Raw genomic sequence first — 15914 nt, 5'->3', positions numbered from 1 at the left:
TCACAGTGAAATTCTTTGTTTTGCATACCGTACACAAAGTATGCAAAGAGTCACAGAGTCACAAAGTATGCAAAGTTTCTTTTGGCGCAGTCGAGCCTTCTAAATTACACTATTACAAATGCAGTGATAATTTTAAAGAATCCAATGAGAATGGAGGTGTATGAAACGGGAAGGAAGGAAGTGGGAGAATTGTGAGGAAAAGAAAATAGCACTAGCTGGAGGAATGAGGGGGAAAGGAGCAAGCTGTGAGAGGAATGCAGATGGGAAGGGAGGAAACAACGAGGGGCATGATAGCGGGAGAGGAGAAAGCTGTGGAGGAATTGAGGTGGGATAGGAAGAAGCAGTCTGGGGAATGAGGGTGCGTTAGGGGGAAGTGTAGAGAGTGTGGATATGAGAAGCTCTCTTGTTAAATAAAAGACTGGTATCTCAGAAGTTTGGAATCTACTTTAAATATCATCCTTCACTAAAATATGCCTAATATGCTACAATCACATTAAAGAAAAGCCTGTGAAAGATCTTCAGATTTTTTTCTTTGGAGATCGACAGCATTTTGGTGTAAATGAACAGTGGCTGATAGTGCGATGTTTCCTGCCTTGTCAAATAGTCCGTGTCGAACAAAGATTTTGATAATGTGGGCATATCAAGGAAGATGGGATTGTTTTCTTTCTGAAAGAGATTCAAAATGATCTAGTTAAATTTTACAGCACGATATAGGAAATGAAATGAAAAGAAAATCTTTGAGTTTCAGATGAAAAAATTTGATAGTTGTAAAGTCTCGAGTAAAAAAGTCAAATCTTTTTATAATTATGGTAAAGATGTTCTTATAGACACAAAATGCTGGAATAACTCGGCAGGACAGGCAGCATCTCTGGAGAGAAGGAATGAGTGACGTTTCGTGTCAAGACTCGACTTCAGACTTTGATTTAAACCAGCATCTGCAGTTCTTTCCTACACAAAGATGTTTTAATATTGGGGCAGTGATAACAGGAATTCTTGAATCTGAATGATAGCCCTATAGCTTTGAAATATATATATTTTTAAATAAGTGTGTTTTCATATTTTTATATGTGTTATCTCTGAATGTTTCTCTTCAAAACCTTTAGGTTGCCAAAGCTGCATTTCAAAGAAACAATGATCCTTTGGATGGAGCTATATTTTATCTTGCAATGAAGAAAAAGGCTGTACTCTGGGGCCTATTCAGGTGTGACAAACTATAATATTTTCCTAATTTTTACAGTTTCCCATCAAACATCATGCTAGTTTGAGTTCTATCTGTGTCAAATTATACAAACCACAATTTCTCATGTACAGATTCCTCTTATGCACATTTTGTATTGCTTTAAATGAGTGTGTTTGAGATCCTTGCATGTTGTTTGAGTGGGATTGGTGAAGCTTCGTTTAGTTCAGAGGCCCACCAAATCCACGCCGACCAACGATCACCCACACATAAGTTCTATGTTATCCTAGTTTTGTATCCTACACTCTAGGGACAATTTACAGTAGCCAATTACCCTATAAACCTGCACTGCTGTGGAATGTGGGAGGAAGCCGGAGCACCCTGAGAAAACCCACATGGTCACAGGTCACAAACTCCTTTCAGATAGCACCCATAGTCAGGATCAAAGCCGGATCTCTGGCACTTTAAAGCAGCAACTCTACTGCTGCGCGACTGTGCCACGCTAGTCAAAGCTATTCATAGATGGAACTGATGAAAGCATTATTAAGTGTAATTTTAAAATTATTAAAATGCCCTGTTTCATTTTACTAAATGTTTATCCTTGCCGATGAAATGTATATGGAAAGTGATACTTCATGTGTTGACCTGAAAGGAACTGATTTTTGCTACCTATAGCACCAATCCATTGAGAAATATTCAGTTAAATGTTTTGACAATAACATAAAATCTATTTTTTTTAATATGCAGGTCCCGTCAAGATAGAAAAATGACAGAGTTTTTTGGAAAAAATTTCAATGATGATAGATGGAGAAAGGCTGCATTGAAGAATGCTTTTGCGTTATTAGGGAAACAGAGATTTGAACAAGCTGCAGCTTTCTTCCTTTTGGCTGGTTCCCTGAAGGATGCAATTGAGGTAAGACAGACATCAATTATTTTAATTGGTACTGTGAGAAAAGAAAATGTTTATGTTTGGGTGATCATAAGTTTTTCTTTCCCTTCTATTCTCAGCTGATACATTAATACATTGCATAAACGCTTGAAATGTTAGTCTCATTATTGTGATTTTTATTGACCACTACCAATCACATTTTAATTGACTCGCCTCTCCGATTAAAAACTTACTTCAAACTTGTACTGTACCAGACTTTTTTTTTTCAAAACAGAATTAAGATACAGTTCTTAGGATTTATATTTCAAAATTTGTATCCTATTTCTGAAATATTACAAAGCCAGGTGGTTATGGAAAATCCCCAGAATCACCAGATGGAGTCATAATCTCATCTATATACTAAAACTCTGGTTTGTTTGTTTGTTTGTGATCGGAGTACAGCCAAAACGGTACACGATAGCGCGACAATTTTAGGGCCACCTTACTCACCTTCATTGCTTTAATAGTAATGCAAGTAGTTTTATTGAAACCAGTGTTATATTTTTTAAGTTAATCACACTTTAAAGTTTAAATCTGTCTCCGAGGGAGGAGGGAGGGAGGGGGGTGGGGGGGGAGGAGGGAGGATGGAGGATAAGGGGGTTGAGAAGGATGGAGTGGGGGGAGGGGAAGGGGAGGGGGGTGGAGGGAGGGGGTGAAGGGAGGGAGGATAAGGGGGTTGAGGGGGAGGGAGGGAGGGGAGGGGATGGAGGGGAATAGGGGGAAGGGGGGGAGGAAAGGGTGCTGCACCAATGCAGGAGATTTGGGCCCAACGGGTCCACTTGGTCTCGTAATCAAATAAAATTGCATGAAATTAAGCTGTAAAAATCTCATGTGCATTTTGTTCTCTCATTCGGTTTTATTTTATTTCTGTTTTGTTTTAAAGGTTTGTCTTGAAAGACTTCACGACATTCAGTTAGCACTTGTTATAGCAAGATTGTATGAATCAGAGTTTGAAGTGTCCTCCACTTACAAGTCTATACTTATAGAAAGGATCCTAGGCTTTGATAAGAAGAGCAAAGATTTTAACCTTTCTTTAAGAAATTCTGATCCTGTATTGAGAAGTATGGCTTATTGGATTCTGGAAGATTACACAAACTCTCTGAATACACTATTGGAGCAAGGGACGAGAGACGTTGATGATTCCGATGGAGTAACAGGTAATGATTTAGAAGAAATGTATTGTGCCATGTGAAGTAAAGCATTGTGTAGGTTTTTCAATAAAAGGAGTTTGAGTCAGTTCATTCTGCTACAAAGTATTGCATAAATAGGTTATTGGGAACAGAATTGGATATAGACTTTATTAGAGGCTGTTACGCCAATTGCACGGGAATGATCACAGATCAAGATTGCAGAAGTTGAAATCTGGTGCAAATAAAACAAACTGCCAGAGGAATTCAGTGGGTCAAGCAGTCTCTGTGACAGAGGCCAGTCTCGACTCAAAACGTGGACTGTCCATTTGCCTGCATCAATGCTACCTGACCCACTGAGATCCTCTAGCAGATTGCTTTTTGCACTAGAATGATTAGTTTGCTAATGCTGATAAATGCACGGGCATCTTGACATTAAGAAAGTGGACCTGGTGTTTGGGCTCTTAAAGAGCATTAAGGTGAATAAATCCCCAGGAGCTGCTGGGATTTATTCCATGTTATTATGAGAGGCAAGACGGAAAATTGTGTAAGCCTTAACTGAGATTTTCACATCTTTTCTAGCTACAGGCAAGCTCACAGTGGACTGGAGTAACTAATGTTGTTCATTTAAGAAGGGAAGTAGAGAGAACCCTTGGAATTATCGGCTGGTGACATCACGTCAGTGGTAGGGAAGCTATTTGTGAGGATATGCTCCCATTTGGAAGAAAATGGGTTCATTAGGGATAGTCTGCATAGCTTTGAACATGGCAGATTGTACCTTATTAACGATCGCGTTTTTTGATAGGGTGGCAAAGGTGATTGATGAGAATAAGGTGGTGGATGTTGTCTACATGGATTTTAGTAAGCCATTTGATAAAGTTCACCGAGGTAGGTAGATCCAGAAGGTTAAGATGCATGGGATTAACAGGTATTCCAAGCTATCTTACTGATAGAAGACAGAGGGGTGTATGGAAGGACAATATTCAGGCTGGAGGTCTGTGACCAGGGTAGTTCTACAGGGATCTATGCTGGGGCCTCTGATGTTTGTGATATATATGAACAATCTGCACATAAACGGGTTGGTTAATACATTTGCAGATGACATCAGATTGCTAAGGTTACAGACTGAGGAAGATTGTCAAAGTATACAGTGGGATATAGATCAGTTACAGAAATAGGTGCATAAATTGCAGATGGAGATCAATCCAAGCAAGTGTGAGATGTTACACTTTGCAAGGGGAAAATATACAATTTATGGTATGACCCTTAACATCATTGATGTACAGAGGGATCTTCGGCTCCAAGCCCATAACTCCCTGAAAGTGGCAACATAAGTAGATAGAGTGGTATAGAAGACATATGATATGTTTGCCTTCATTGGTCAGGGCAATGAGTACAAGAGTAACAAAGTCATGATGCAGCTTTACAGCATTTTGGTTAGGTTGCTTTAGTTTGCATTAGCAACCTGACTAAAGTGCGATAAAGCTGCATCATGACTTTGGTACTCGTATTATGTGCAGATATGGTCACCCCATTACAAGAAGGATAGGGACGATTTGGCAAAGATACAGAGTGGGTGAACCAGAATTATGCCTGGATTATGGGTTATTAACAGCAGGGAGGGGTTGGACAGATTCTTTTGAGTTCACTTTTCAAAGTCACTGGTTTCATTTTGTGTAGTCTGACTTTAAAGTACTTTCTACAACTGGTCTTTAATAACTATCGAAAACCAAGGTCAATATAATTTAACTTGTTTGGTTGACTTCCTCTTTACCTTGTGTAACCTACTTTACCTTCTGTAACACAATAATCCGATGATGGCATAATTAATATTCTGTCCGAAATTTTCATTCCATTCTTATTTTGTCTGTATTTATAATGCTAAAACCTGATGCTATTTTTTATAGAAACATAGATAATAGATGCAGGTGTAGGCCATTCGGTTCTTTGAACTAGCACCACCATTCAATATGATCATGGCTGATCATCCAAAATCAGTACCGTGTTCCCGTTTTCTCCCCATATCCCATGATTCCGTTAGCCCCAAGAGCTACATCTAACTCTCTTCAATACACCCAGTGAATTGGCCTCCATTGCCTTCAGTGGCAGAGAATTTCACAGATTCACAATCCTCAAAAAGCTTTTCCTCATCTCAGTCCTAAATGGCCTACCCCTTATTCTTAAACTGTGACCCCTGGTTTTGGACTCCCCGAACATCAGGAACATTTTTCCTGCATCAAGCCTGTCAAATCCCTTAAGAATTTTTTATGTTTCTATAAGATCCCCTCTCATCCTTCTAAATTCCAGTGAATATAAGCCATCCCAGGAATTAACCTGGTGAACCTATGCTGCACTCCCTTAATAGCAAGAATGTCCTTCCTCAAATTTAGGAGACCCAAATTACACACAATACTCCAGGTGTGGTCTCACCAGGGCCCTGTAGAACTGCAATGGGACCTCCTTGCTCCTATACTCAAACCCTCTCGCTATGAAGGCCAACATGCCATTTGCTTTCTTCACTACCTGCTGTACCTGCAACTTGTGCCTTTGTTAAATTATTGTTTCTCAGTCTTCATCTTCTGGCATTTTTTTATTAAATCTGTCTCCAATTTTATTTTCTCTGAAAATATGTTAACTTATTCCAACTCAGTTCCTAAAGTCTGAGCTCTCCATCATTTGCCAAAGTTTTGACTAACTTAAGTATATTTCAAGGTTGTGTTTGCTGTGTCCAAGTACACAATGTGTAAACTGAAAACAAAGTGGGTAGCATTTGACTGCTGGGACATATTACTTTCAACTTCCGTCCAGACTGAGCCACATTCATTTATTGAATCAGCAGTGTGTATTTCTGGGTATGCAAAAAAATGCAGACAAACAAACTTGTTGGTACCTTCCCATTGAGTAACATTTCTGTTGGAACTTGTGACTTTATACTTCTAACATGAAGGTGCAGGTTGTGTGAAGCTGTAAGGGGGTAAAATGCATCAAACTTTTGAGTTTGATTCTTAAACAAAACATCATGAAAAAGTATTTCTACATAAAATAACCAGGGTAGTGATTGAAATCTTATGTTTGAAAGTTGATGGGTATCAAATATTTTAGCATGAATTAAAATTGTTTTTCTTTGTATTGTGATAAATTCTGATGACATTTAGTAACCGAGAACATTGACAAATACATATGAAAATCTCTTTGTAATCTATCTTTAGAATGCAATAAGTCCGTTTCATGCAATCCAGGAGTATTCAATTTCTACAATTATTTGCGGACCCATCCTCTTCTATTGCGACGATATTTTGCTTCTTCAGAGAAGATGGTATCACAAATGGGCTTAACTGTGGAAAGTGGCTTGGCAGATAAAATAAGTCTAGCTGAAAGAAGACTATTCTTTACAACTGCAAATGCCCATTCTAAAGCTGGCTGTCCGATGCTAGCTCTTGAAGTCTTGTCGAAAATGCCAGTTGTCAACATGAAGTCAAAGATTTTACAAAATAAAGGAGGCTCTTATCTGACTGTCATTTCCTCAATAGAAAAAGCAAAGTGCACACATTTGGATTTTGATTCCTCTTCACCAACCGTAAATGGTTTTGGATCCAAAGCTGCTTCTAATTGGCTGTCAAATGGGCAATCTAGTTCATCACTTAGTCTTGATTGGAGTCAATCCTCAATAGTTGTTGAAGATCAGCCATTAGAATTAAAATGGGATAGTGATAAAGAGGATGACCAGGAAGAAGTTGGTCTTTCAATGAAAGAGATACATTCACCTTGTCCCAGCATTGAGGAGATACAAGAGAAACATTGTGGCAATGCAAATTTCACCAGTCCATTTGAAGAATTTTTATGTCCTTCAGAAGATGTTATAGCAGCACAGCTAAAATTTGGAGCATGTTTGAAAATACTCACATCGGAGCTGCGTACTCTCTCTACTGGTTATGAGGTGGATGGTGGAAAACTCCGCTGTCAGTTGAACAAGTGGCTCGAGAGGGAAATTATGGCCCTGCAGAAAACGTGCAATTACAATGTTGTGGAAGACAGAAAAGATAATTCCGAAGGTATCTGGGATGAATTACCCAATGGAGAGCAGATGGAAAATGGGGCCATTGACCAACAAAGGACATTGCACCACCAAGAGTATTTGCAAAGAAGGCGGCTGTGGCTTCGCCAAAACCAGCCGCTTCTAAGGATGTTCCTTAGTTATTGTAGTCTTCATGGATCACACGGTGGAGGTTTGGCATCGGTCAGAATGGAGTTGATTCTTCTCTTGCAAGAATCTCAACAGGTATTTTTAATATATTTATGTTAAGACCACACATTTTCTTGTGCCCTGGTGTAATAATTTCATTAAATTGAAGTTAGAATTTTGTACTCCCTCTAGTATGTTATTTGGTTGATGGATCTGCATATTTGGTTCCTAAGGAAGTATTAAAATTTCAAACTTTTGATTATTTTTTCCAATATTGGATTTTACTGTACTATAAATTTCAGAAGTTGTTATAATGTTACAATGAAAGAATGTAAAGTTGGCCATGAATTATTTTTAAAGTGGAATCTACTCATCAATTCACAGAAATCTTTAAATATAGGACACTTTCCATATACGGTTAATGTTATTGCAATTACCAATGCTACTAATTTTGCTACATCATTATTGTTTTCCAATTTCTCCGAATCTGCACTCGAACAGCATTTGTAACATTAATCAAGATTGTTGCCATTTTGTCCAAGTCTAAATAAACATAGAGCTGTGCATATTTAAAATCTAATACCATTTAACTCAAAACGTAGAATCTAATCATGCATTCTTTCATAGTTCAAGGGAGAAAACCACTTTGGGGGGTGCTGGGAGGGGGGAGAAATTCCACTTATATTTATAGTTTTATTTTAGCAGCCCCAATTCAAGGAACTATCTTTTTAAAGATACGTTGAAAGCTGATTGCATCCAATGGTTAGTTCATTGGTACAAACCTTTGTGCTGTATTGTTGATATCCATGCATATTAATGTTTTGGATTTAGGAGCATTCATTGGAACAGACTACTAGTCCTTTGCTACAACTGGCATCAATACCTCTCCTGTTCGCCTGTACAGCAAGTGCTAAAATTGTAGTGGCAAATCCCAGACTCCATCTGAGCAACCTTACTCATGATATTATGCATACCATCGTGGAATTTGATTCACCTCCACATCCAGACATCAGGAATAACCAGGTTGGTATTAAATAATTAACATTTCATAAAAATTTAAATATTTCCGTGACCAAATTGTTTAGTTCAAAAGATGCATTAGACATCCTAAAGGTGAAATCCAAAATACCAATTTTGACACTGATTTTGTTTTGAAGCCTCTTTATTTATTTGTTTCCCACAGAAGCTTAATAAGCAAGCATTTTGTATTTTTTTATAAAGCTTCAAACAAGCTACTGATAATCCATGATTAGTTATAGTTCATGTACTTTCTTGTTGGCACCAAGTACTGGCACCAAGTACATTATTCTTAAATGAAATTAAGGATGCTTTTTATTATAGTCCCAGACACATACCTACCATTGTTATGGTCAGTCCATAAATGTTGTACTTTTTGCATGTTACTGCCAATGTAACTTAAATTTAAACTACTTTTATAAGTTCTTGTAATCTGGCAAGAGGGCTCAAAATTAATGTGTTTTTTTTTTTAATGATGCATAAGTAGAGTGCGGGGTATATTTACAGCTTTTATTATGTTTATTTCCAAGATGACTTAGAAACATTACAGCAATTGGCTTGGTGAAACCCATTATCTTTTTTTGCTGATTTAAGCGAGTATATCCTGGATTCTGTTACATACCGTGCCCTCCATAATGTTTGGGACAAAGACCCATCATTTATTTATTTGCCTCTGTACTCCACAATTTGAGATTTGTAATAGAAAAAAATCACATGTGGTTAAAGTGCACATTGTGAGATTTTATTAAAAGGATTTTTATACATTTGGTTTCACCAAGTAGAAATTACAGCTGTGTTAATACATAGTCGTCGGCCCTCCCATTTCAGGGCACCATGATGTTTGGGACACATGGCTTCACAGATGTTTGTACTTGTTCAGGTGTGTTTAAATGCCTCCTTAATGCAGGTAGAAGAGAGCTCTTAGCACCAAGTCTTTGCTCCAGTCTTTCCATCACCTTTGGAAGCTTTTATTGCTCTTCATCAACATGAAGACCAAAGTTGTGCCAATGAAAGTCAAGGAAGCCATTATGACACTGAGAAACAAGAATAAAACTGTTAGAGACAACAGCCAAACCGTAGGCTTATCAAAATCAACTGTTTGGAACATCATTAAGAAGGACGAGAGCACTGGTGAGCTTACTAATCGCAAAGGGACTGGCAGGCCAAGGAAGACCTCCGCAGCTGATGACAGAATAATAAAGAATCTATAATATAGATTCTATATAATTTCTCTATAATAAAGAAAAATCCCCAAACACCTGTCCAACAGATCAGAAACACTCTTCAGGAGTCAGGTGTGGATTTGTTAATGACCACTGTCCACAGAATACAGAGGCTACACTGCAAGATGCAAACCACTGGTTAGCTGCAAAAATAGGTTGGCCAGGTTAGTTTGCCAAGAAGTACTTAAAAGCGCAGCCACAGTTCTGGAGAAAGGTCTTGTGGGAAGATGAGATGATGATTAACTTATATCAGAGTGATGGCAAGAGCAAAATATGGAGAAGAGAAGGAACTGCCCAAGATCCAAAGCTTACCACCTAATCTGTGAAACACGGCGGTGGGGGTGTTGTGGCCTGGGCATGTATGGCTGCTGAAGGTACTGGCTCATTTATCTTCATTGACGAAACAACTGCTGATGGTAGGAGCATAATGATTTCTGAAGTGTATAGACACATCCTATCTGCTCAAGTTCAAACAAATGCCTCAAAACTCATTGGCCGGCGGTTCATTCTACATCAAGACATTGATCCCAAACATACTGCTAAAGCAACAAAGGAGTTTTTCGAAGCTAAAAACTGATCAATTGTTGTGGCCAAGTCAATCACCTGATCTGAACCCAATTGAACATGCCTTTTCTATGCTAAAGAGAAAACTGAAGGGGACTAGCCCCAAAAACAAGCATAAGCTAAAGATGGCTGCAATACAGGCCTGGCAGAGTATCACCAGAGAAGACACCCAGCACCTGGTGATGTCCATGAATCGCAGACTTCAAGTAGTCATTGCATGCAAAGGATATGCAATAAAATACTAAACATAACTACTTTCATTTACATGACATTGCTGTGTCCCAAACATTATGATGCCCAAAATGGGGGGACTATGTATAAACGCTGCTTTAATTTCTACATGGTGAAACCAAAATGTATAAAAATGGCCTTTATTAAAATCTGACTATGTGCACTTTAACCACATGTGATTTTTTTCTATTACAAATCACAAAGTGTGAGTACATAGGCAAGTAAATAAATGATGGGTCTTTGTCCCAAACATTATGGAGGGCGCTGTATTAGTCTGAAAGGACATTGAGATTTGGAAAGCCATGTGTTCCGATCTACCATGAATTCCAACTGCCCAAAACTGTTTGGCCTATCTTTACAAAATTCTGATAAATGTCCTATTTCACCCAACGGAAATTGCCCTGTGAGTTGTTTACAAATGTCATGTGAATTTATTTCCATAAATTCTTCAAAGCTTTCTCTTTATATGTATTTTTTGCAAAGATCCTCCTCACCAACTTTAGTATCATCAGTAGTCATCTGTGCTTGCCATTTGACTATTTGAATCTGCATTTATTTGTGCACAATTGAAAACATAATCTTCGCAATACAATACAATATATCTTTATTGTCATTGTACAGGAGTACAATGAGATTGGGAATGCACCTTCCATACAATGCAATAAATTAATTAGCTAAATTTATACAACCCAGTGAAACAAAATTAGAAACAGTTTTAAAACAGTATAAAGTTCAAGTAGGTCAGGCCCAGTTCATTGTGCAATGTGACCATCCGGCTCAGCAGGATCGGTTCATAGCAGCTATGGCCCTGGGGATGAAGCTGTTCCTGAGTCTGGAGGTGCGGGCGTAGAAGGCCTTATAGTGTCTGCCCGATGGTAGAATTTCGAACAGACTATTACAGGGGTATGAGGAGTCTTTGTGGATGCTGGTGGCTTTTCTGAGGCATCGTGTGTTGTAGATGCCCTCCAAGGCTGGTGGCTGTGTTCCGATAGTCTTCTGAGCTCTATGGACTACCCGCTGAAGAGATCTCCTCTCTGTCTCCGTGCAGCTGAGGTACCACACAGGGATGCCATGCGTTAGGATGCTCTCTATGGTGCAGCGGTAGAAGGTCGTCAGCAGCTGTTGGGGCAGAGCAGACTTTTTCAGTGTTCTTGGGTAGAACAGTCGTTGCTGTGCCTTCTTGACCAGCGCAGCGGTGTTAGTGGACCATGTGAGATCCTCCGAAATGTGAGTGCCCAGAAACTTGAAGCTGGACACTCTCTCCACACTGTTTTCATTGATAAAGATCAGAGCGTATTCCCCGTTGTGTGATCTACGGAAGTTGATGATCAGCTCCTTGTTTTGGAGGTGTTTAGGGACAGGTTGTTATCTGAGCATAAGATAGACTGTTGAATGAGATATTAGGCTGAATTCTGCTTGTCAGCACTGGTGAATTGGGAAGATTGAAAAAATTGAAAGATTTTCAACTTTAAAATAAAAGAGGTTCTTCATGTATTCCGGTGAATGTTAATCACTTCACTATCACTAAAAACAGATTACTTTGCTCAGTCATCTTATGTTCTGTTTGCAAATTAGATTGTACATTTGATTGTAGATTAATTGCAGACTGCACTTCAAAAGGGGCCACTAAAAAACAAATGTCCCTGGTGAAATATCCTGAAAGTGAAGAGGCACTTGTCAGTTTAAACAGTGATACCTCTTCCTCGTTAACATTCAGTGCGGGAGCACCTCAAGGCTGCATGCTCAGCCCCCTGCTCTACTCACTCTATACTCATGACTGTGTAGCCGGACACAGTGCGAACTCCATCTTCAAGTTCACCAACGACACCACCGTTGTTGGACGAATTACAGATAGTGATGAGTCAGAGAAAATAAGTGACATTGACCAAATAATGGCAGTACAACAACCTGGCTCTCAATATCATTGAAACCAATGAACTGATTGTGGACTTTGGAAGAGGAAAGATGAGGACCCACAATCCTGTTTATATGGTGGAGAGAGTCAAAAACTTCAAATTCCTGTGCGTGCATATTTCTGAAGATCTCTCCTGGACCCAGCACACTGGTGCAATTATAAATAAAGCATATCAATGCCTCTACTTCCTGAGAAGATTACGGAGATTCGGTATGTCAAAGAAGATTCTCTTGAACTTCTACAGGTGTACAGTAGAGAGCATATTGATTGGTTGCATCATGGCCTGGTTCAGTAACTTGAATGCCCAGGAGCTGAAAAGACTGCCAAAAGTTGTGAACACTGCCCAGTCCATCATCGGCTCTGACCTCCCTACCATCGAAGGGATTTATCGGAGTTGCTGCCTCAAAAAGGCAGCCAGCATCATCAGAGACCCACATCATCCTGGCCACACACTCATTTCACCCCTGTCATCGGGAAAAAGGTACAGGAGCCTGAAAACTGTAACGTCCAGGTTCAGGAACAGCTTCTTCCCTACAGCCAACAGGCTGTAACCTCACAAACACTACAACCTCAAATAAGCTCTGAACTTCAATAGACACATTATTATCATTATTATTATTGCACTATTATTGTTTGTTCTTTTGAGTGTGTTTCTATATATATATATATATACACACCGATGAGCCAAAACATTATGACCATTGACATTGATTATCTTGTTACAATGGCACCTGTCAAGGGGTGGGATATATTAGGCAGCAAGTGAACAGTTCTTGAAGTTAATGTGTTGGATGTAGGAGTAATGGGCAGGAGTAAAGACCTGAGCGACTTTGACAAAGGCAAAATTGTTATGGCCAGACGACTGGGTCAGAGCATCTCTGAAACGGCAAGGCTTGTGGGGTGCTCCCGGTCAGCAGTGGTGAGTACCTACCAACAGTGGTCCGAGGAGGGACAAACCACAAACCGGCAACAGGGTGTTGGGTACCCAAGGCTCATCAATGCGCGATGGCAACGAAGGCATATTAGGCAGGTGGTCATAATGTTTTGACTCATCGGTATGTATATACATATATATATATACACACACACACACACACACACATATATATATATATATATACACATACATGCATACACGTACATGCATACATGTACATGCATACACGTACATACATACACAAGCATATACACATGTATACATGCATGTATGTATATACATGTATGTGTATTTATATGTATATATACGCACACATACATATATATACATATATGCATATATGTACACACATATAAACATAGCACAAAAAGTAAGGACATTTTTGTTTGGTAGATTATTTCTTTGTTGTAACAATGCTTCTTGGCAATAAATCTTATACCGTTGGAAAGCCTGTTTATTTCCCTTTTAAATGGTGCCACATTTGTAAGGAACATGCATTTGTGGGATGAACAGCAAAGCTGAGTATGTGGGTTGCGCCCATGAAAAATCTGCCAAATCTTCTCTGCCAATGCCAAACAGCTTATTCTGCCATTGACTCTTGTTCGGTGTTGTTTGGTGGATTGGATGATTGAAGTCTGAAGAAACAAGACATATTGGCAATTTAACAATTTATTCATTTAATAAACAGGAGCCTCAGTAGCGTGTGGAAGAACCATACACAGCCACAACAGCCTGGCACCTCCTCCTCATGCTGGTCACCAGCCTGGTCACACACTGTTGTGGGATGGCATCCCATTCTTCACCCAGCATTTGTCGCAAGTCAGCCAACGTGGTTGTGTTGGTCACTCTGGCACGAACAGCACGCCCAAGCTGATCCCACAAGTGTTCAATGGGGTTGAGGTCAGGACTGCTGGCAGGCCATTCCATCCTCTCCACTCCCAAATTCTGGAGGTAGTCTCTGAGAAACCCTGCTCTGTGGGGGCGAGCATTGTCATCTTGGAGGATAGAGTTCGGTCCCAGACTGTGGAGATATGGGATTGCCACTGGTTGCAGAATCTCATCTCGATATCTCTGCATTGAGATTGCCTCCAATGATGACAAGCCTCGTTTTTCCAGTGAGGGAGATGCCGCCCCACACCATCACACTGCCTCCACCAAAAGATGTTACTCTATCGGTGCAGCAATCAGCATAGCGTTCTCCGCGTCTTCTCCACACTTTGACCCTATGATCCAACTGCCGTAGGCAGAATCTGGACTCATCGCTGAACATAACATTCCTCCACATGTTCAGGTTCCAGTGCACGTGTTGCCGACACCAGCGCAAACGGGCCTGACGGTGAAGGGCAGTCATGGCAGGCCTCCTGGCAGCCCTATTTGACCGGAGATCGGCTGCGTGCAGTCTGTTCCGAATTGTTTGGGCAGAGAGCCGTCGGCCATATCGTCCTGCAAACCTTGACTGCAAATCTGTAGAAGACAGCCTACGGTTCCTAAGTGCTGACAGGGTGAGGAAACGGTCTTCTTCGGGTGTCGTCTTCTTGGGTCGCCCACTTCGCGGCCTGTCTCTGACATCCCCCGTTATATGGAACTTGGCCTTCACTTTGGAGATGGTACTAGGGCTCACTCCAAATAATGCCGCAACTTGGTTTTGCGGAACACCAGCTTGAAGTTGCCCTATCGCACGGGCCCTATCCAGATCAGTCAAACGTGGCATGCCGATTCTTGGAGTAGACACCTACTGACCACTGTAGCAGGGCCCATGCTCACAGATGCTGCCAATCAGGTGCCAATCAGGCACCTGATTGTCAGCACCTGGGGGTACCAGAAGATCAAAACAAGAGTCAATAGCAACAGCAGAATAAGCTGTTTGGCATTGGCAGAGAAGATTTGGCAAATTTTTCATGGGCGCAACCCATATACTCAGCTCTGCTGCTCATCCCACAAATGCATGTTCCTTACAAATGTGGCACCATTTAAAAGGGAAATAAACAGGCTTTCCAACGGTATAAGATTTATTGCCAAGAAGCATTGTTACAACAAAGAAATAATCTACCAAACACAAATTTCCTTACTTTTTGTGCTATGTTTATATGTATGTATGTGTATATACATGTATATATATGTGTGTGTGTACTTGGAAAGGGTATTTATACACACTGAACTTTTTTCTCTTGTTTATAATATTGTTTACAGTGTACTATGTTTACATATTCTGTTGTGCTGCAGCAAGTAAGAATTTCATTGTGCTGTCTGGGACACATGACAATAAAATACTTGACTCTTGATCAATTTATTTTTGCTTCCCTTGTAGTTGCATTTCAAAATCCAGCAGATGGCAGCTGTTGACACTCTTTAACTTTTTACTTTGCTACAAAGATTTGTTTTAAATCCAAAGTTATTAATGAAACAGTCAGGTTTTGTGTAACATGAGCAACTTGAGTTTATTTGTACAATATTAACCTAAAAGGCAAGAGATTGAGGTAATATTTTATTCAATTTGCTGCCATTCTCAACTGAATGTACATTAGATCGATATGTTCTTGTCACCGGCATTTTCTGTCCACTTCACTAAATCTCTTCAGTTTTACAATATTGTATGATATGCAGCAATAAAA

The 15914-nt window shown here is 39.8% G+C and overlaps 1 protein-coding gene across 2 annotated transcripts in view; it reads left to right on the top strand.

The window, feature by feature from the left end:
• Positions 1-15914, top strand: part of dmxl1 (Dmx like 1) — a 156842-nt gene that overhangs the window by 84897 nt on the left and 56031 nt on the right. For both annotated transcript variants that reach the window (XM_078396297.1, XM_078396298.1), the window contains 5 exons: positions 1104-1201; positions 1925-2090; positions 2989-3262; positions 6442-7511; positions 8247-8438. In XM_078396297.1, the coding sequence (XP_078252423.1) occupies positions 1104-1201; positions 1925-2090; positions 2989-3262; positions 6442-7511; positions 8247-8438 (1800 nt within the window). The remainder of the gene's footprint in view (positions 1-1103; positions 1202-1924; positions 2091-2988; positions 3263-6441; positions 7512-8246; positions 8439-15914) is intronic.

The sequence above is a fragment of the Rhinoraja longicauda genome, chromosome 3 (genome assembly GCF_053455715.1).
Source record: "Rhinoraja longicauda isolate Sanriku21f chromosome 3, sRhiLon1.1, whole genome shotgun sequence".
In the NCBI taxonomy this organism is placed as follows: Eukaryota; Metazoa; Chordata; class Chondrichthyes; order Rajiformes; family Arhynchobatidae; genus Rhinoraja; species Rhinoraja longicauda.
The sequence above is the reverse complement of the archived record's forward strand: the minus strand, read 5'-3'. Positions and strand labels throughout refer to the sequence as shown.